The sequence below is a fragment of the Fusarium tjaetaba genome, assembly GCF_013396195.1.
Source record: "Fusarium tjaetaba strain NRRL 66243 chromosome Unknown NRRL66243_c0000495, whole genome shotgun sequence".
NCBI classification, from domain to species: Eukaryota; Fungi; Ascomycota; class Sordariomycetes; order Hypocreales; family Nectriaceae; genus Fusarium; species Fusarium tjaetaba.
Genome location: NW_023501691.1, coordinates 23,792 through 44,627, shown reverse-complemented (window position 1 = coordinate 44,627; position 20,836 = coordinate 23,792). Strand labels below are relative to the sequence as shown.

General features: G+C 49.6%; 9 protein-coding genes across 9 annotated transcripts; 4 read left to right on the top strand and 5 right to left on the bottom strand.

Moving 5' to 3' along the window:
- Window positions 1-1,114: 1,114 nt before the first annotated feature.
- On the top strand, window positions 1,115-2,466 carry FTJAE_13915 (malate dehydrogenase mitochondrial; the record flags this gene model as incomplete). The annotated part of the gene is made up of 3 exons (XM_037347103.1): window positions 1,115-1,168; window positions 1,344-1,461; window positions 1,628-2,466. 3 exons carry the CDS (start codon window positions 1,115-1,117, stop codon window positions 2,464-2,466), a joined length of 1,011 nt encoding a protein of 336 aa, XP_037199081.1.
- Window positions 2,467-3,057: 591 nt separating this feature from the next.
- On the bottom strand, window positions 3,058-7,118 carry FTJAE_13914 (ATPase; the record flags this gene model as incomplete). Its single annotated transcript, XM_037347102.1, has 3 exons — window positions 3,058-3,589; window positions 3,645-6,706; window positions 6,762-7,118. The coding sequence occupies 3 exons, from the start codon at window positions 7,116-7,118 to the stop codon at window positions 3,058-3,060; spliced, it is 3,951 nt and encodes a 1,316-aa protein (XP_037199080.1).
- A 963-nt stretch (window positions 7,119-8,081) lies between these two features.
- Window positions 8,082-9,050, top strand: FTJAE_13913 (lipase 2; the record flags this gene model as incomplete). The annotated part of the gene is made up of 1 exon (XM_037347101.1): window positions 8,082-9,050. One exon carries the CDS (start codon window positions 8,082-8,084, stop codon window positions 9,048-9,050), a length of 969 nt encoding a protein of 322 aa, XP_037199079.1.
- A 91-nt stretch (window positions 9,051-9,141) lies between these two features.
- On the bottom strand, window positions 9,142-9,990 carry FTJAE_13912 (pisatin demethylase; the record flags this gene model as incomplete). Its single annotated transcript, XM_037347100.1, has 1 exon — window positions 9,142-9,990. One exon carries the CDS (start codon window positions 9,988-9,990, stop codon window positions 9,142-9,144), a length of 849 nt encoding a protein of 282 aa, XP_037199078.1.
- Window positions 9,991-10,190: 200 nt separating this feature from the next.
- FTJAE_13911 (cytochrome P450 monooxygenase) lies at window positions 10,191-11,941 on the bottom strand (the record flags this gene model as incomplete). The annotated part of the gene is made up of 4 exons (XM_037347099.1): window positions 10,191-10,955; window positions 11,007-11,491; window positions 11,546-11,581; window positions 11,629-11,941. The coding sequence occupies 4 exons, from the start codon at window positions 11,939-11,941 to the stop codon at window positions 10,191-10,193; spliced, it is 1,599 nt and encodes a 532-aa protein (XP_037199077.1).
- A 304-nt stretch (window positions 11,942-12,245) lies between these two features.
- On the bottom strand, window positions 12,246-13,829 carry FTJAE_13910 (dityrosine transporter; the record flags this gene model as incomplete). Its single annotated transcript, XM_037347098.1, has 1 exon — window positions 12,246-13,829. One exon carries the CDS (start codon window positions 13,827-13,829, stop codon window positions 12,246-12,248), a length of 1,584 nt encoding a protein of 527 aa, XP_037199076.1.
- Window positions 13,830-15,348: 1,519 nt separating this feature from the next.
- FTJAE_13909 (D-serine dehydratase) lies at window positions 15,349-17,654 on the top strand (the record flags this gene model as incomplete). The annotated part of the gene is made up of 6 exons (XM_037347096.1): window positions 15,349-15,519; window positions 15,573-15,689; window positions 15,741-16,609; window positions 16,958-17,022; window positions 17,085-17,134; window positions 17,193-17,654. The coding sequence occupies 6 exons, from the start codon at window positions 15,349-15,351 to the stop codon at window positions 17,652-17,654; spliced, it is 1,734 nt and encodes a 577-aa protein (XP_037199075.1).
- Window positions 17,655-18,131: 477 nt separating this feature from the next.
- Window positions 18,132-19,257, bottom strand: FTJAE_13908 (mitochondrial intermembrane space import and assembly 40; the record flags this gene model as incomplete). Its single annotated transcript, XM_037347095.1, has 3 exons — window positions 18,132-18,576; window positions 18,630-18,993; window positions 19,047-19,257. The coding sequence occupies 3 exons, from the start codon at window positions 19,255-19,257 to the stop codon at window positions 18,132-18,134; spliced, it is 1,020 nt and encodes a 339-aa protein (XP_037199074.1).
- A 638-nt stretch (window positions 19,258-19,895) lies between these two features.
- On the top strand, window positions 19,896-20,789 carry FTJAE_13907 (thiamine pyrophosphokinase; the record flags this gene model as incomplete). Its single annotated transcript, XM_037347094.1, has 3 exons — window positions 19,896-20,028; window positions 20,085-20,155; window positions 20,211-20,789. The coding sequence occupies 3 exons, from the start codon at window positions 19,896-19,898 to the stop codon at window positions 20,787-20,789; spliced, it is 783 nt and encodes a 260-aa protein (XP_037199073.1).
- Window positions 20,790-20,836: the final 47 nt, after the last annotated feature.

Below are 20,836 nucleotides of genomic sequence, written 5' to 3'. Positions count from 1 at the left end.
GGCTCGTTGTTCTCGTGGGAAAAGAGGTTCCTGAAAGCTTTCCGTGTGTTCAACGTGGCTGAGCGACTGGCTTCTTTTCGCTGACAGTAAAGAATGAATGTTGTTAAAAATGGAATGTTGACGTCGTTAAAGAAGATAGCTTGAAGCTCCCCCACCAAACTTCGTAGCCCCTCCTCCAAGGGTTTACTGGTAGGAGCGTTCTGTTTGCTGACTCACACGCCGACTTTTGCCTTTCAGTCCCTCCATATTGACGGAGTTTCCATTGCATCACAAGCCAACCGCTCGCCCCTTTGGCATCTGTCTTTGATCCATTCTGTGCCTTGAGAATTAACTTTTCTTTCGGTCAACTTTGACGGGCTGAATCAGCTAAGAAATAATTTCACCATGAATGCAACAGGGTATTTGTGGTTGGCTCTTTTGTTGTATGCCGTACACGTGCAGCTGTTTTATGTTTCTTTCCGAGGCACCCGTAGAAATCTGATATGAGCCATCATGTGGTTCTGCAAGCGTAAAGCCATTGATCCGCTTTATGCTGGATGTTCACGGGGCATGGATCCATAAGTCCAGCAATTCGGTGTAAGTCGAAGGAAGCTTCTTACATTGTCGGATGAATGGATAAGTGAATGATGTCGAAGCGAGCCAACCAGACAGCCAGGATGCTCAACTAATGTAGTCTCAGTTTGCTTGATTTACTGACATATTCCACCTAAGATCTAATGATCAGATGGCCTAGACAAAGTGGTTTTCAGCGCAATACCTTAGGGCTCTTATATTTACTCAGAGCATATATGAGCCATCAGATATTTTAACGTCGAGAGATTCAATAGAGGATCATAGCATGTACTTCATCACTTAGACGTTCTTGTCTGGTCTCCCGTGTCTTCTCAAAATCGAAATTCCGAGCCTCCTCCGCTCCGGCCCCTCAGCTCGATACGCTAAACCCGAAATGGCATAATATGCCTTGAATTGCGTCGCACTGGAGCTTCCCCATCCTCCTCCTTCCGGGTCTCCCTCCCCGTATTTAAAGTGCTCATCGCCAACCTCTTCTTCTTTCCACCCGCATCCCGTCCTTTTTTACCCTTTTCTCCAATTGAAGAGTTAATCAATCGCAAAAATGTTCGCCGCTTCTCGTATCCAGCGCCGTGCTTTCTCGGCCACCGCCCGTGACGTAAGTTAATGCCCTCACTCATGAGCGCACTGATTTGTGTCTTTTGTGGTTTTTTTCCTCTTCACCGACCGACACCGGCCCGGCTGTTGAGAAGCCATCATGAGATTAGATTTGAGCTCCAGAGCAGCTAAAGCCGTTTAAATGCTCCCATCGAGTACTGACATGCCTTCTATAGCTCTCCAAGGTCACCGTTCTCGGTGCTGCCGGTGGCATTGGCCAGCCCCTCTCTCTTCTCCTCAAGATGAACCCCCGCGTCACTGACCTCGCTCTCTACGATATCCGTGGCGGACCCGGTACGTAACGACATCACTAGATTCTCTCGGTCGAGGTCGAAAGCAATTGCGAATTGGCATAAATGAGAATCGAGCGACGGTCATGCTGATCATGCTCGCTGTAACTCAATTAGCCTTTGTTGCCACCTTGCCAAATCTGGACCGCCAGCTAACAAGTGAAATGCAGGTGTTGCTGCTGACATCTCCCACGTCAACACCAAGTCCACCGTCAAGGGCTACGAGCCCAACGCTGCCGGTCTCAAGGAGGCTCTCTCCGGTGCCGAGGTTGTCCTCATCCCCGCTGGTGTTCCCCGCAAGCCCGGTATGACCCGTGACGATCTCTTCAACACCAACGCCTCCATCGTCCGCGATCTCGCCAAGGCCGCCGCTCAGGCTGCTCCCAAGGCCAAGCTCCTGATCATCTCCAACCCCGTCAACTCTACCGTCCCCATCGTCAAGGAGGTTTTCAAGGCCGAGGGTGTCTACAACCCCAAGACCCTCTTCGGTGTCACCACCCTCGATGTTGTCCGTGCCTCCCGATTCGTTTCCGAGATCAAGGGCACCGACCCCAAGGACGAGAACATCACCGTTGTCGGAGGCCACTCCGGTGTCACCATCGTCCCTCTCTTCTCTCAGTCCAACCACCCCGACCTCTCTTCCAACGCTGAGCTCGTCAAGCGTGTCCAGTTCGGTGGTGATGAGGTTGTCAAGGCCAAGGATGGTGCTGGCTCTGCCACTCTTTCCATGGCCATGGCTGGTGCCCGCATGGCCGACTCCATCCTCCGCGCTGTCCAGGGCGAGAAGGGTGTCATTGAGCCCTCTTTCGTCGAGTCCCCTCTCTACAAGGACCAGGGTATTGAGTTCTTCAGCTCCAAGGTTGAGCTCGGCCCCGAGGGTGTTGAGAAGATTCACCCCCTCGGCAAGCTCGATGCCAACGAGGAGAAGCTCGTTGACGCTGCTCTCGTCGACCTCAAGAAGAACATCGAGAAGGGCGTTGCCTTCGTTGCCTCCAACCCTCCCAAATAAATGATCTCTGGGCTCACCTCGAGCTTTTAGAGAACAACCTAGCTTAAAAGAACTGGGTGTTGTGGCGAAAAGGGGAAAAAAGGATAGAGGTAAACTCTCAGTACGGATGTCTTTCGTGTGAGGATCGGGAATAAGAGCCGGGGTGTATGAGCGATTGATATACCCATGCTTTCTTTCCTACTGTTCTACCACCTCTATAGACTTGGAAATCCGGTCTGTGTCTGTACTATAGCAATGAATGAAAAAAATACCCCAAGATTTTGTTACTTAGTGACTGAATTTGACCAGCAAGTGAATGTTGGTACTACAATCAGAAGTACTCCGTAGTCTGGACACAGCGTTACAATCAATCTGGCCTTTGCCAAACAAATGGTCACTTTGGGCCTTAAGAGCAAATAAAAAAAAATTGGTTGTCTTCATCATCAAGTCTACCCACCAATAGTATACACCGTCAAATTAGCAGGCTCCAAACTTCTCCAGCCTACCCATACCTGGTAATTTCCTCCTGTCTATGATAGTACGCTTAGTCTAAAGCCTCCCATGAGATCTAAACCAAAATCTCAATCATCTCATTATGATTGAGTAAGACTATTAAGTCCTTCCAGTTCGCCACTCCTCAATCTTTTTTCGTCGCTCCTCGACCTTGCGCTCAAACTCAGCAACCTTCTCGAGTCTCTTTTTCTCCTCTTCCTCGTCCTTCTTCTTCTGGGCGGCGGCGCGGCGAACAGCCTCCCTCTCCAGCTGCTCGGGTCGTCGCTCGGCAATATCGCGGGGGCGGTAATCACTGAAGAACTTCTTCAGGGTGACCTCGATAAGCCAGCAAGCACCGTAGTCAATGACCATGACGGCGGTCATGTTGGTCTTGAACTCGTCTGAGAAAGGAACAAGCTTCATACCCTCGTTGATGTCGGGGAAAAGCTCGAGAGCACAGGCAAAAGCGAGTCCGGAGACACCGACGATACCGTAGAACATACCCTTGTTCTCGGAGAGAGACTCACGGAAGGGACGACCTTGATAGTTAATGGCGAAGGTAGAGATTTGCTGGATAAGCTGGAGAAGGTAGACGGCAGAGTTGAGCAGAGATGGAGCAAATTCAGCCTCAAGATCAACATCCTCAGAGCGACTATAAAGATGTTAGCTATGATATCAGGGTCACGACGAATTGAGTGTTAACTTACGGAGCAAGTCTATCGCAGAGTCGGGCGATGTAGATTAGAGTGACGATGTGAACAGCAAACTGTCCCAGAATAGAGCCGATGATGTAAACGTTGAAGATGTTGGGCTGAGGACGTTCCTTGCTGAGGCCCTCGACGACACGAGCGCGAGAAATGCTGAGGAAGCAAACCGACATGAGCATACCACTGATGGTATACTGTGTGTCACCAAACTTGATACCCTCAAGATACAAGACGGACAAGGAGTAGGCGGTAATAAGACAGTTGAGAGCGAGAATCTTGTACATCTGGATAGTGGCGACGAGAGTGCAACGACCCTGGCGGATGATGTTGGGGACAGCAACGACGTTTCGGAGTTTGGATGTGAAAGGAGCAGCAACTGAGGCATCGCCGAGCTTGAGAGTAGGGGGCTCGTCATCGCCCAATTCAGCCTCCATCATACCAGACGCAAGCTTGTCAGCGAAACCGGCGGCCTTCTTAGCAGCCTCGCCTTGACGGTTAGCGTGAGGACCAGCATCCATAAGAGCCTGAGCGCCAGGAGAAGTGATGGTTTCGAAATCGAAGCCTTGCGACTTGGCGTATTCCTCGGGGGTAACATTCTTCTTCTGAGCTTCACGCTCGATAGCCTTCTGAAATTGAGGGTTCTGAGGTCCAGGGGGGTACAAGTGGGCAATCATAGCAGGGACAGGAGGATTGGGCTGGTTGAAACGCTTCATGAGATCACATTGCTTCTGATACATCTCCTTCATCTTAGTGTTGCGGGAATGTTCGGCAATACGGGTGAGATCTTCGGGCGTTCCGTTCAACAAAGCAATACCAATGTGAGCCTGCTTCAAAGCACCAACATCGTTGGTACCGTCACCAGCCATCAGAGTGTAGTAACCCATATCCTTAAGACCAAGGAGAATATCCTCCTTTTGCTTAGGGGAAACACGAGCGTAGACCCAGGTATGACGCAAAATCTCATTCCAGGCGACTTGTCCCTTGAACTTGGCAAGAGCGTAACCGGTAACGCAGATATCCTTGGAGCGAATGATCTCGGGGTCAATGGGCTTTGTGGGGTCGACCTTGATGCTGACCTTATCATCAACACTCTTCCAGACGAGCTTGTCACCGTTGGAGTTATCTTCGGGGGCATCAAGGATGAGGACGTCACGGTCAACGATCTCAACCTCACGAGCGACATGTACGGCGGTAAGGGGGTTGTCTCCAGTAATCATGACAACGCGATGGCTGCTCTCGTTCAACATCTGGACAGCCTCCTTGGCATCATCCTTGAGAGGGCAGTGCAAAACGAGGAAACCGGCGAAAGTCAGGTCAGACTCAACCTTCTCTCGCTTCAGATCATTGATCTTTCCGGAACCAAGCTCAGTATCGATGGTCAGCTGCTTGTAAGCGAGAGCCAGAACACGAGAACCCTTGCGAGTGAAGTACTTGTAAGTCTCTTCGTAGTCATCGGGGATCACCTTGAGCATCTTCTGGATGGTCTCGGGCGCACCCTTGACACCAGCGAAAGTACCCTTGATCTTGCGTCCGGTCTTGATATCATTTCCGTGAACCATAGCAACAGAACTTTGACGCTTGAGGGCAGAAGAGAATTGGAATCGACGCTTGATCTGAACGGTACCATGTGTGCTGCCAGCCTTGTTGGTGCTCATCAGGGTGTCGTTGCGGCCAAGAGTCCAGCCAAGGGAGGTGAGAGTAGCTTTCTCCATGGGGTCACCGACGATGTCTCCCTCGTCAAGTTTGACAAGGGCGTGGGCGGTAGCAAGAACCAACTTAGTCTCGAGAGAAGCCTCTGTGACAGCAGTCATGGTAGAGTGAGCACCATCCTCCTCCTTGGTGTCCTTGATCTCATCTTCATGTCCAAGAGCCAGACCAGCGATACCCTCAACGACGAGATCCTCGCCAGTCAGGGTACCTGTCTTGTCAAAGCAGGCCACATCAACACGACCAGCGAAAGGAATTCGGAAGGGTTCAGTACAGAAGATAGCCAGCTTCGCCAAAGCCGCCAAACTGGTATTGACGGCGAGACTAAGTTCCATGGGCAGCTCAGGAGGGACGACACTGGTAACAATCAAGACACAGTCGAGCATGAGCTTGGAGCGCTTGCGATCCTTGCGAACGCCCTCATCCCAAACATACCAAGCGGCAGCAATGGCGAAAATCAGAAGGAACAGAATGAAGAAGAGAGCCTCAGCGTTGTTGGCAGATACTCGTTCAGTGGAGTAGATCATAGTTCGAACCAGGTTACCCTGAGATGTCTCGAAACCAGTTTTCATGACGATGGCCATAGCGCCGTTATCCGGGGGAGGTGGAACACCAGAGGAAAGCTTAGGCTTCTCTTGGTCAGGGTTTCCGTGTGTGATCTGGAGAACCTTGGTACCACCCCACAAGAAAGCGTTTTTATCAAGACCTTCAGCGTCCAGAGGAACATCGGAGGGTCGAAGTTGGATAGAGTCTTTGAGGAGAGGAGTACTCTCGCCGGAAAGCATAGCTTCGTTGACAATAGCGGTACCTTCGACCAAGAGCATATCACAAGCAACACCACTATCCTCCTTGGTTCGGTTGACAGAGGCGAGGTCGCCAGGGAGAAGCTCGTCACTTTGTACCTCGATCCACTTGCCCAGACGGAACACCCACATATCGTAGGGCTTGATGCTCATGCCACGGAACTCGTTCAGGGTGCGCTGACGCTGCCAAACAACAGTACTCTCGAACACGACAAGCATGAAGAGAGTAAAGAGCGAATAATACCAGTACTCATCAAGCATCCAAAGTCCGACACAGAATATCTGGAAGACGAAGAATGGGGCGACTGCGTGCTCCTTGAAAAGCTCGGTGAAGGTAGGGACGGGAATATCGAAAGCATTCTTGCCATAGTGTTGCTCAATTCGCGACAACTCGGTCTGGGTCTGGATACCCTTGGAAGTCTGGAAGTGGCCGATAGAAGGCTTGGGCTCGACATCAATATCGTACTTTAGGGTCGTGAAAGACTTGGTAGTGGGATCATAGAGGAAGCGTCGCTTCTGGAAGAGGAACGAAGTGTTGAGCTTGCCACCAGCCTGCAACGACAATGTTAGTAATTTGAGCTGTTTCTGAATATCAAAATCTCCCCACCTTATCGCGAACAAGCTTGCAAATCTCGGCGGAACCGGCGTTTGCGATGGGGATGACCTTGATCAACTCCGCATCCTCGACATCCTTAGCCTTGGAGGCCTTGAATTTGCCCTCAAGATCAACACTCCAATGTGTGCTGAGCCAGACGAGAGACTGCAGAGTGATAATGGTTCCGACCCAGACTACAGTCCATTCCTCGGCGCCAATGTACTTTTCGTAGAGCTCGGGGCTCAAGTAGAATGCGAAGAAGATGGGCCAGATAATAGTAAAGGGCCAGATGTATGCGTGGAAATGGAATGACAACGGGCGCAGCAGCTCGGCGTTCTTGATCTGCGGGTTGTCGACGAGGGGTGCCATGATGGGCGAAAGGGGTCGAGATAGGCGTATCTCGATCTGGGGGGTATTTTCGGGTTTGAACTATATCATTAGATGAAATGTTTGACTCTTTTCGAGTGTTTGCGGTTGTCTGCCCGCGAGTGGCTAAATGTCCCAATTTCTTGGTTGCAACCTGCAAGTCGCGATCTGTACTTTTCGTCGAGGTAATCGATGGGTTTGGCCCACGCCACGCTTAGTACGGTATGGACCGGCGTCTCGGAGCTTGTCATCCACCGATAGCGTCACGTGATGCCTCACGGCACGCCATTTGCTTCCAAAAGCCTCCATTGCCTTCTCAATAATAGCTGCCTAAGCACGTTCTCAGCAGGACAGTTAATTTAGGCTTAATACGATTCAGGAGGCGAATGAGAAACTAATGTTTCCGAAGAAGCAGGAACAGTGATTGAACCCCTCATTGGAAGTTCCATCAGAGGACAGCCCAGTAGGAGGGAAGACACTTAAAGAAATGTCTCAGACCAAACCTGAATTAAGGCACCATTTTCTATCTCTCAGATCTAATCTGATTAAATTATTTGCCTATACCCAATAACTACAAGTACAATGTAGCCAGCGCTTCAGGCGTCCATGACATTTATCGGTACAGTAAGCTTGTCTAAACGAGAAACCTTACGAACCAGCCAATCATGTAAGCGATCTCTGACATCTTCAACCTCATCCTATTATGTATTGTGAGTTCATTTTGCTCGTGTTGACAAAATCACTCGGGCCAATGGTTCCGAAGGGTGATGGTATTCCCCCATTGCCGACCTTAGACAGGCAATGTTAGAGTTGAACTTATTCGTACCCCTCACAGTAGCTTAATCTTCGGCCTCGGTATATTAAGTAGAGTAGATATGTATATAAAGGCCTAAGTGACCGTGAATTTTCTCTCACGCCAAAGAGACACCTCAACTGCTCCCAGTATTCGATACACACCGCTTTACCATGCCTGTTCAATATGATACTGAATTCGCTAAGGCACTGGCCCTTCTCAAATCCGGCCGTCCTCCAGCTCCCCCTGAGACAGCCCTGGAAATGCGTCACAACAACCACGCTCTATTTTTAAAAGTGTTTCCCAAGCCGCCCCCTTCTGATATCGTTGAACAGACAGACTATACGGTTGAGAGCTATGATGGCGTACGGATACTCCTTCGCCGGTATGCAACACCAAAGGTCCTGAGAGCGAAAGAACCACAACCCGCGATTCTTGTGATTCACGGCGGTGGCTTTGTTTCGGGTACTGTGGAAATATGCGGAGGAAATAATGCCGCTATGGCGCTCGAAATTGAAAGGCCAGTGTTCGCGGTTGACTATCGCCTTGCACCTGAGCATCCCTATCCTGCACCTGTGGAGGATAGCTTTGCGAGTCTCAAGTACCTTATAGATCACGCAAAAGAGCTAAATATCGACCCATTCCGGATATGCGTCAAAGGGAATAGTGCCGGCGGAGGTATAGCTGTCGGAACTGTACTCATGGCTAGGGACAGGGAGCTCGATCCACCAGTTGCAAAGCTAATGGCCATATACCCTGAACTTGACGACAGGACCTGCCATCCTCCTGATACCGAGTTCCTGAAACTCACTACTTGGACCGCACAGCACAATCAGCTCGCATGGAAGGCTTATGTTGGTGAAGATAAGGCTGGGAAGCCGGACGCAGATGTTTCACCATATGCAGCACCAGCGAGGGCTCAGAACTATAAGGGGCTGCCATCTACATATGTGGACGTTGGAACGCTCGACTTATTCAGGGATGAAGATCTAGAGTTTGTGAGAAGACTGCTGGAAGACGATGTCGAAGTCGAGTTTCACCTTTGGCCTGGGGTGCCGCACGTATTTGAGTTCCTTGCACCGGGTACAAGATGGCATCGGCGTGCTAAAGAAGCACAAAACGATGCCTTAAGAAGGGTTTGAGTTAACATAGAGGAAATATGTAGAGACAGAACAAAAGGCTCCTTCTATTATGTCAATTGCAGCCATTTAGTCTAATCAGTATGCATTGACATCAATGTTTTCCTAGGAAGCTGATAAGAAGTTCCGATATCTTCTCTGGTTGATCCTCAGGAGAGAAGTGGCCAGCATCCTCCACAATTATCAGCTCTGACCCAGGAATAGCATCGCGAAGCTTGTAGGCCCAATCAACCACCTGCCAGGCATCATCGGCACCCCATATCAACTGTACAGGTAGTTTCTCGAGTTCACCAAGACGAGGCGCCACTTCTAATGTGTGCTTCGGATCATAGTGTCGAACTTGATGCTCAAACAGACTAGGTTGTCCAATGGGGCCCGAGATATAGTCCAGATATGTATTGAGAATTGACGTCTCAAGTTTGTCTGGGTTCTTGACGGCGGACAACAGCCATTCTCTGAAGTGAGCTCGGTGTTGATCACTGTCTGTCTTGATCAGGGCTTCAAGGCCGTTCTGCATCTGCTGTTTGGTGCGTTTCGAAGGGTAGCTATCGAAGCTTACGACGTCGATAAGAGTCAAAGATAAAACCCTCTCGGGCGAGAAGACAGAGAAGCGCTGTGCGATACCGCCCCCGATATCATGGGCAATGATATGAGTCTTCTTCAAACCCCAAAGCTGCAAAAGGCCCTCTAAGATTGCGACTTGGCCTGTCATTGAAGTGTCGACGGCTGAGTCCCATGGGCGTTCTGAAAGGCCGAAGCCAAGAAGGTCAAAGACATGGACCTTGTAGCCACCATCGATGAGCTTTGGTACAATGTTGCGCCAAATGAGGGATGAGGACGGTGTTCCATGGATAAGGACGACTGGGTTTCCAGTACCGCAAACGCCATAAGCGACACGGCTTCCCTTGATCAGAGTGTTCTCTGTAACGATTGGTTTCACCATTGCGTTTCTTGAGTTTGTATACTTTGAAGAGGGATCCGAAATCCCTCTCTTGGATACTTATAGAACTGCATTCATAATGCGGAGTATGTCGTCTGAAGGGCGTCACTGGAGACAAGATGACAGCTGTGATTGAGCCGGCACACCAACAACCCTTCCAGATAGACATCATCGGTGAACACAAAACAGAAAATCTCGATCACTCATTCTTTGTCCGACGATAGCCCTGCGTCTCGTTCAATGAAGCGCGCTTTGACCCCTATCAGCATTGACAAGAAATACGACCGATTTTTGTCTTCGGGAGGCACGTCGACCTCGATTTTAAACTCCTTCACCAAGGCGGGGACGACCTTGAAGACTACCAGCTCTGCCAAATGTCGTCCTGGACACGATCTGGAGCCGCCGCCCCAGCTGAGGTTGACACGTTCCATTGTACGTGCTGCGTCGGGATCTGCAGTCGACCAACGGGCTGGGTTGAAGATATCCGAATCCGAACCAAAGATATCTGGATTCCGATGCAGAGCTACTGGGTTACAACCCACAGTTGTGTTTGGTGGGAAATAGTAGCCATGAAGATGAAGACCTTCTGAAGGAACCTTGCGCGGCAATGACATGCTGATGACGGGATACAGCCGCTTGGCTTCCTTGATGAGTGATTGCGTCTCTGGTAAGCGAGTTGCAGTGGAGTATTCAGCTGGATTACTTGTCCCGAGAATCTCTTGAGATACTTGTGCCTGGACGTTATCGTTTGATCCTAGTAGCGCAAAGATTGAGGTAAGTGTTGATGCCATGGTCTCATGCCCAGCACCGAAGTTGGTCACAGCCATCTTGCGAAGGTAAAGTTCTGTAAAATTAGGTTTCTCTTTATGTAGTTGGATCAAATCTGCTAGGAGATCTTTGCGATCATCTTTATTGAGCTTAGATTTCGTGGCTGCGTTAACACGCCTTGAGACTCGTTTGCCAACATCCTACACTAATCAGCACTGCGACATTTCACGACACCGCCAGGGTTATCTCACCGGAAAGAATGGCCGGAAATCCTTTGGCGGTTGGAAGTTGACACCCCATATGGTACTGAAGAGTCGCCCAATTGACTTGTGTAAGAACTCCAACTTGGTAGCCATCGGGAACAAACCAAAGACACTCTTTCTTCTCCAGCCATGGTAGGCGTGAGCACCAGAGCCATTATCAGTGCCATTCTTTAGCATTCCTGGCGACCAGGATAGCACGGCAGCGCCAAGGCATTCGACAGCGATGATGTGCATCCACTCGTTGAGTTCAACCTGAGCACCGTTCAATGTCTTTAGCTTGGCGATAGAGCGTGCAAGAACCTCATCGATTGCAGCTTCATACTGAATGAGATTGGAAGTCTGGTACACAGGCCCAATGAGCCGGCGCTGAAGACGGTAGCGTCTCACATCTCGCTCTGATAAAAGGTCGAGATTGTCTTGGAATTCAGGGTTGAGATGCCAATCGATGTGAGGTTTGCTCAATGCAGTTGCCACTGTACATATGTCAGTTCCCGCTTTGCTATTTTATGTGAAAAAATTGGTATTACAGTAAAAGTCGGACTTTTCATAGCCACTTCCACTACCTGATGAAACTGTCAGTTGACGGTTGTGTATGAGGTGAGACACGAACTGTAAATGGCATGGAAAGCCTCTTTGCTATTGAACCATACTTCATTAGGACCAACACGCACAACAGGTCCGTATTTTCTATGAAGTGTCTTCCCAAGATATGCCATACGCCCCATTCGAGCATTATATGCATGCCAGAAGCTTGAAATCGCAGCCAGTCTTGGTCCAGGAATGCGCGCCAGAGGATGGAGAGATACCCTGTAGATGGCGATAGTGATCGCCAGGATGAACAACGAGAAAAATATTCGCGAGAGGACTTGGGCTAAGAAACTGCCCAGCGATTGGATCCCGGTGAATAAATAGGAGAAAGGCATTTTGTTACGACCGAATCATCACAACGGGCGAGACTGGCAGGATCTAGTGTAACACCATGTAGTTGAAGGGTCAAATTTTCCAGGTGTAAAAAGACGAACGGCAAAGAGGTGATCCCCACATTCTGAGCCGTGATAACCTCGACATTCTCATTACCAACAACCATTTGACCCTTAAAATTAAGATTAATTGTTCTATAAAATTTTGTCTCGTATTGCTGACCATTCTGATCGAGACTCTTTACCCTGTATTGTATCAGATCCCTGCATTAGGTGCTTGTTGCTTCTTAGTAACCTCTATTCAACCTCACTCTTGGGCTTCCTTGGCCTTTTGCTTCTTCTCTTCTTTCACTCTCAACTCCTCTCGCCACTTGACCCCACGAACCATGACAGTGATCAAAATAGGGCACCCAAGGACATAGAGTCCTCCAACTAGGGTGAAAGCCCAGCCAGTACCCATAGCATCAATCATGGGCACAATTGCTGCACTGGCTCCCGCTCCAACTAAGCAGCGCGTTAGGTTATTTGCTGCGCTCGCCGTGCCAGCCTTCCTAGGATGGATGTCAATCAGCAGCGAATTGACTGTATTGTTAAAACCAACGACCCCTACGCCCAAGATCCCACTCAGCACACACGGGACAGCAATATGAGCCCGGGCGTGAACGGCCCATCCCCAACAGACGAGCAGAGCAGCCGCGAGCATTAGTAGAGGAAAGCCGATTTCCAGACGAGCACGCTCAATTGGAAAGCCAGACAAGTCTTGTTGCTTACTTCGCTCGTACGGTATGCCCTGCTTCTCGCAATGTCGCTTGAAGTTGCGATTTGTAAAACTACCCACGATGAACGCTGCAATGACTGATCCAGCTGCCAGAGGGAGGAAGGTCAGTCCGATCTCTAGTTCGTTGTAGCCATATATCTCCTTGAATAGGGTGGGCATGGCGGTTGCTATGCAGTAGAAGCCTGCGAAGCAGATACTGCTGAAACCGAGGAGGAAACCGGTTTCCTTCTCAAACAACATCAAAATCGAGTCGAGGACATTGGGGAACTTGAACTTGAACTTCTTGACGGTCGAAGCTCTTGAAGCTTGTCGACTCAAACCGTTCTTCTCAGACTCAGACCGCTTCCGTCGGGATACAAGAATCTGCCATACTGAACGGTACATCAAAGGCGCTTTGATACTGCCATCTCCGACAATCTCCCGGCATGTTTCTGGGTAGAACAAAGCGAGAAGAACGATGGCTACACCGGCGAAGATGGCAAGAAACCAAAAGATCGACCTCCAACCTAGGAATTCGGCAAGGACGCCACCTATAATTGGACCTAGTGATGGACCCAGCACAGATGGAACAGCTGTCAGACCGATGTACTGACCTCTTTCGGCTGAGGTGACAACATCAGCCACAACAGCGAAGCATAGCGCAACCGTGCTAGCAGAGCCAGCGGATTGAAGACAACGAAGACCCAGAAGAGCACCATAGCTAGGAGCCAGGGCGAGACCAATGTTGGCTGCTATGTAAATGGTAAAGCATACCAGGTATGCAGGTCTTCGTCCACCACTGTCAGCTAGTGAGCCAATGAACATGGGTGTTATACCCTGGAAGATCATGTAAGTCGTGACAGTAAGGTTGATCTGGGATGTGGTCACGCCCAAGTCGTTGGCTATAGCTGGCAGGGCAGGGAAGTATATCTGGGCTGTCATTGGTGAAAAGAGGGCTGTTGAAGCGGCAGCCAGAACGATGAGCCGCTTCTGCCATAGTGAGAAGCTTGAATAAGGAGCATCTGGGGTTTCAATTTCCGTATTGGATTGTTTTTCGGGATCTTGGTCTGATACGCGAGTGTGAGTACTCTCGCTATCGCCAATATGGTCGTCGTCTTGCTTCGGTGCACTCATCTTGCAATAACTCTTGAAGTTTTACTGAAGAGACAAAGCAATGTCATTTTGATTAATAAAAGAACTAAGAATCAATGAGATCAAGATGAAATAAATAACGATTTGAGAAGCAAGGGTAAAATGCTAGAATTCGATTCTGTTTGGATCGCAAGTGCTGGAATCCACATCTTTCGGTGCCGAGTCGGCACCAGGCGTTGAGGGTGTGCTCTGCAGCAAATCAACCACCAGTTTGTAGTATAACTTGCCTTACGATTGGCCGAAGAAATCGATCTGGAGACTCGCTAATGGAGATTGACTATATTATTTCCGGTATAAGTTGTGTCAGTTAACGGCTGGTTGCAAGACGGGACTCTTCTCCGACTCCGACTACGGGATGACTCAATAGGTTGGATAAGTATCGGAGCTGAAGTTCTTTTAGAAGCTTGAACTATTGAGCAGAACTATGAGTACAGGGTGTTGACCCTGGAAATTCTAGAGTGTTGGGCAAGCTTCAAGTCATGCATGGTATTGACCGTGCTGGGTCGACGCAGGCGGTGTAACAAACTCATCGAACCACTATCTTACCTTTACGTCAAACCAATTCTTCAGCCTGATTTAGGTTGACGATAGTTTCTATGCGTCTTGATGATGCTTCAACCAACGTGACCTGTTACTGCATTGGAGCTAGGCCCGAGTGACGCAGACGATACCTAGCCTAGGTCTAAGTCTTGAGCATGACCATTGCAATACTCTCCAGGCTTTCGGCATATCAACAAGCGCCACGAGTATATCACTTACGCCTTCATGCCCATTCGAAGACGCATGGTTCTCTAAACTACCACATTCTAGGAAAGCTGAGATATTGGTGATCTGAACCTCTCCAGGAGGGGCAAAACTTGTAACTGCTATCCTGAATAGCACAAGATGTAGGTATGATATAAAATTTAGTAGATTGCAAGATAAATTTAGAAGATCTTGTTACTATGATTTCGTCTTTGACATCTTGATCTACTGTCCAATGCTTTCTTGCTCCCTGATGCCTCATTCTTGATGATCGCAGGGCTCCACTTTGATGGGCCAGATGGTGTTGTAAGATACGTTTATGAATCAGATAAGGCATGATTTTCGGAATCCTGGTGGATCTGTGAAGTAGATTGATACAAGGAGAATAAATTAGACCATAGGATGCAGAATTTTGAGGTCTTTGGGTTTGTAGGTGAAGCTTCATGATGATGCTGAGGCATATCGTCAATTATTGTTAGTAATTGGCCGCGGGAAACTATCGGCGCTAGAACATGAGCCCGCCGCGGAGACCATCTTTACTATCTATCTATACTCAAATTGTAAGGTCGCCATCACTGTAAATACCGCTCATCAGTGAAATAATACCTCAGGTCCGTGATTCAGCTGAAGCAGAAGAAGTATAGGGTCGAGCAGAGACGCTTCTCAGTGAGCTCGATATCGCTCCCTGCATTACTCGATTTGTCCCACGTTGAACACTTCGATCATACAGCCAAAGCAACCCAGACAGCTCTTCAAGATGGATTATTCACTGGAGAATCATAAAGCCTATATCGGAAAGCACGTCTCAGAGCTTCCTACACCGTCGCTGGTTGTCAATCTGCCTGTTCTCAAGACGAATGTTGAGACCTTACATCGCGATGTTGAGAAGCTCGGCATTGGCTTCAGACCTCATGTCAAGACATTGAAGGTATGTTGTACATATACAGTTCGAGATATATGAGCTAACTCTGTGTTATAAAGTCTCTTGAGGTGACACAGTTAATGATGGCGGATGGGAAATACAGAGGAATCATTGCCTCCACCATCCCTGAGATCCAAGGTGCTTTACCCCTGGTGAAGGAGGGTATCTTGGAATCGGTAAGATTCACCAGAGATTTATGAAGATGAGAAGTACTGAATATTGCGTAGTGTCTGTACGGGCTTCCTGTCTATCCTGGTATCCTGCCTAGGTTGGTTGAGTTGCGAAAATCGCTACGTATCATGCTCATGGTCGACAATGAGCAACAGGTCGAGTTTCTCGAAGAGTCACCTTCAAGCAAGCAGCCCTGGGATGTTTTTATCAAGCTTGATGTTGGGTCGCGCCGAGCAGGCGTTGAAGCTAACAGCGCTGCACTGAACCGTTTAGTAGAACGCGCACAGAAGTCGTCTGCTATTAGTATCTACGGATTCTACTGTCACGCGGGTCATTCATATGGAGGTCGATCGCGAGACGAGGCCGAGAAAACGCTCAACATAGAGGTTTCGAGCGTCTTAGCCGCAGCTAAGCTTCTACCCTCTGATCACCAACTTGTCATCTCCGTCGGCAGTACACCAACAGCGCATGTCGTCGAAAGCCTCAAGGTATCAATGCCAGAGAACATCAAGCTGGAGCTCCACGCAGGCAACTTCCCCTGCAACGATCTCCAGCAAGTGTCAACTGGTCTTGTGACCGAGACGCAACAATCTGTGTCTGTAGCCGCTGAAGTATGTAGTGTGTACCCGGAGAGGAACGAAGCGCTCGTCAACGCAGGTGTAATCGCGCTGTCGCGTGAGGCCAGCGCCTTTAGCGGATTCGGCCGAGTGGTGGGCAGTCCGGCGTGGGGTGTGGTCCGATTGTCGCAGGAGCATGGGATCCTGGGGACGAGCGAGGGACGAAAGGTTGATGAGGACTTCAAGGTCGGACAAAAGGTCCAGCTGTGGTGCAATCACGCTTGTATAGCTGCGGCTGCGTTTTACGTGTATTATGTTGTTGATGAGCAGGGCATGGTGAGGGACACATGGATTCCTTGGAAGGGATGGTAGGGATTCTAGGGAATAAGCAAGTCATCAATTAAACGATTGTCACTGAAACTTGATCAGCATCAGCAAAGAATTGGCTCTTCTGATTCGCTCCCCCAGGTCCTGTTCCTGAGTCCAATTTCTTCCGAGCCAAGGGAAATCCTGCTTCCTTGTTGAAGGAGGAGAGCGTCCAAGTGGGTCTCGAGCCGCATACGTCATCGGCGAATTGCGGAAGCTCAGGTTCAAAAGGTGCGGGCTTCAATGATCTGCGTCACATGAAGAGCCATCTTCTCTCCTCCATCTTTTCCTCGGTCACGATACTCTTGGTTTCTCTCCGTCAAATTTGCCCTTTGCGACAAACCCAACAGGATAATAAATCCCCAGCAACTCGAGTCTACTCTCTTATTCCCCTCTCTACCCCGCCTTACCATCAGTAAGTATACACGTCACTGTAGCGTATTTGTGCCCAACATCAGATCACTGACTCTATCGCAGTGTCTTACGCCGACGTTGCTGCCAGTGGCCCCAAGCAGAGCCCTGAGGAGGTGATTTACTTTCCATACCGCATCATATCTCTGCGATCACTCTTGCTAACCCCTCCAGGCTGCTGCCCCTCAACCTCCTCAGGTCATCACTGACGAGTCCGCCTCCACCGCCTCTTTGGTCGATGTTGATATGCCTAGCGTGCACACTGTCCCCAACGACTTCCTTGAGCAGGAGATCAAGACAGAGACCCAAGCTGCTCGCATAGAGCGAGAAGAGGAGGCCCGCCAGGAGAAGCGAAAGCGTGACGAGGCTGCTGCCAAGGCCAAGAAGGCCGACAACTGGCTCATCCAACAATTCTCTCGCCTGTCGGACGGAAGTGCTACTGGCCTTGTCATTGCCAATTTCGCTACCGTTGTCGGTCTCAGCGCATTCCTTGGCTACAAGGGCTGGGGTCTCTATGAGAAGGGCAAGCTTGACTGGAAGGCCGTCACTCTCGGCGCTGGTATCCTCGCTGGTGTGACAGCTGCCGAGGGTGCTGTTGGACGATATCTGTACAAGGGCAAGAAGGGCGGCAACTAGGAGTCGAGCGGCGATGATACCCTACAACGACGCAAAGGCCGATGTGCCAAACGGTCTTCTTGAGGCCTAAAGCATCTAAACAAGCATATCCTTGCTTTGTAATTGTCGAACGCTGAAAGGAACGAACGAATGTTGTTGACGGATGATATGATATAGTTTTTTGTTTTACTGCATTTTTATTTTGTTCCATGATTCTCTACTCTGGCTGATACCAGGCTACTACTCATCTCTTACGTTTGGAGGCATAAGAATTGATACCTATGTTCAACAAAACCGTTCTCAAATCAAACTTCACAAGGATCGCTTAAAGATTCGAAACACTAAAACATTGAGGTGTGATCGTGTATTAATTTCGTGGTTCTGTCCCTTCTCATCATACAGCATTGGTACACATGGACAACCTCGCCCGTATCAAGATCCTAAATATTTTACAAAATGTAGTCCTTCGCCCTAACAGCGCCAATATTTTACACCTTGTTACTGCGTCTTCTCAGCCTTCTTCTTGGCTTCCCTCTCCTGCTCAATAATCTTGATCTCAGCATTGGCAGCAGTAGCATCATGCGCTTGTGAAGGCTCAACGAAAACCTCCTTTACGGGGACCTCGGACTTGTGCATATCCTGCCACAGTTCTGGGTTGTGTGGCTTCTCTATGGGGGTAGCGACATCCTGAACCTTTCGGGATCCGTTAACAAGGGTATTCTTCTCAGCTTCGCTGGAAGTTGCTCGGGGAGGGGCTTGTGAATCGGGCTCGGCTGTGGCAGAGGAATCTTCGGGTAGGGACTCGAAGTCGGTAGCAGGAGCCTTGAGAGCGTCGGGGGTGGGCTGCTCATCGCCAAAATCGGGAGTGGGAGCACCCTCCTCGTCATCGGCGAGCTCAGCGCCATAGATTTCTGGGTATTTCTTGAAGCACTCTTGCATGCCCCTATTCCTGAATTAGCAAGCTATGAAACAAGACCATTGTTCGATGTGACGTACTGGAACTTCTCGATACAGTCCATACCCTTGGGCTCCTCGGTCGAGTACACAAAGCAGCTGAACGCAGTCTTGAACTCCTCACCGCAGGGGCCGTGGGCCATACCACCCAAGCAAGGGCAGTCCCAGTTGATCTCTCCAGTCTCGGGGTTGAAAGCGCCTTGCTGGTCGGCCTCCTCTTCTAAGGCAGCAGGCGATCCATCGGCGGCGGCGGCTTGAGTATTGGACTGTTGAGGCTCGGAGGGCTTTGATGACTCGGCGGGCTTCTCGCTCTTGGCCTTGATCTGTTTGCGCTTCTCCTCGAGGACGGAGTCGACAGTGGGGAGGTCATCGTCGGAGAAGGCAGCAGGTGCGGGAACCGTTTTTGCTGTTCGATATTAGTCGCATAATCTCGAATTCTGAGTATCAATTGCAACGCACAGATAGCCTCATCAGCAAAGATGGGACTTGTGTTGTAGTAATAGACAGCACCGAAGGCCAGACCCAATCGTGCCACAGAGCTCTTCCATGATCGGGACTTGTCGGCGGGAGTAGCTGTCGAGTTGAATCGTCGAGGGGCTGCGCGGATCGTGTTCGAGCGCAGGCTGGTAATTACAGGCCTCGAGGCCGATCGCATAGTGGTACGATACATTTTGAATTACAGTAGTTAACAAAGGAACGAAGGTCAATGCAGGAAATCAAGAATACAAGAGGAATTGGTCAGCAGTGGTGGAGCATCGAAATCTTGGAGTAGGTATGATGCTTGGAAATACTTGGCCCTGGTCTCCGAGACGCCGGCCGGTTGCGTGAAAAAAGTGTAACCGTAATTTAACCGTCCGTGCTCTTTATCTGATAACAGCCTTATCGCGCCATGACGTTCCCCCACCATCGGCTTATTGGATCTAGGTAGTGTACATTCATTCCTGCTCATATGAGCTGCTTCTATACCCTCATAAGGCTTAACGTGCAGGCTGCGTCTAGATCTCTTTTTGACTTTCGACCTAGATTGTGGCTGTTACAGTAGACCAAAGTTTGTTTTGTCAAACACGTTGGTTCAAGCGATCAGCAGAAGACAAAGGAGAGAAAGGGAGAAAGCTGTCGCACAGGAATCGAGGGGAAGTTCTCGAGCTAGACATTGTCTCGCCATTTCTCAGGGAGAGGAAAAAGCAAAACCATTCTTGACTTGACAACTTGCGAATATCACGCAAGGGACACGACGATTTAGATCGCATCTACTTCATCTTCTTCTACTCATTGCAAGTCGCATACTAACCAAAGATATCCTCAATCATGGCGTCCAAATCTTTCGAATGGCGGCCGGCAAAGCTGCTCCAGGACTATAACATAGGCCAGGACTTTGCGCTGCTCATTCTAAACCAGCCGTTGAAGAACGGCGTCAATTTGCGCAAGCTCTGGAAGAACTGTACGTAGCTTGACATGCTGCTCTTGCGGTCTCAGTACCTAACGTCCATTTCACAGCTTCTGTGAGAGTAGCTGCTGATGGTGGAGCGAATCGTCTACACAAGCTGTCGTCTTTCCACGGAAAATACGTACGTTACGATACTGCTCGTGGATAATAATATTAAATGGTTGCTAATCCTATAGTCTAACCTTCAACTCATCATTGGCGACCTCGATTCCCTCACCCCACAAGTCCGCGATTTCTACTCGTCGCAACCCTCCCCTGCGACAGTCATCCACGACGCTGACCAAGAGTCGACCGACTTTGCAAAGGCTATTAACTGGATTCGCAAAGAATACCCCGAAGGTATCGACATCGTCGCACTTGGAGGTATTGGAGGCCGTGTCGACCAGGGTCTTTCTCAGCTTCACCACCTGTACCTCTTCCAAAACGACCCCGATTATACGACCGGTCGACTGTTTCTTCTTTCTGGCTCAAGCTTGACTTTCCTGCTCAAGGCTGGTAGTCATCAGATCCAAGTTCGAGAGGAGGGTGAGGAAGATGCCTTTGGCAAGCATGTTGGTATCATCCCTCTGAAAGAGGCTGCCAACATCACGACAAAGGGTTTCGAGTGGGACGTCGAGAACTGGCATACTGAGATCGGTGGCAAGCTGAGCACTAGCAACCACATCCTGCCCGAATCCCAGGTCGTGTCAGTGACGACGGACAAGGATGTATTGTTCACAGTAGCACTCAAAGAAGGCGACGGCGATGACGAATAGAATAGTGCTTCGGCAAAGAACATGTTGGCCTAGCGTGGTATGATACA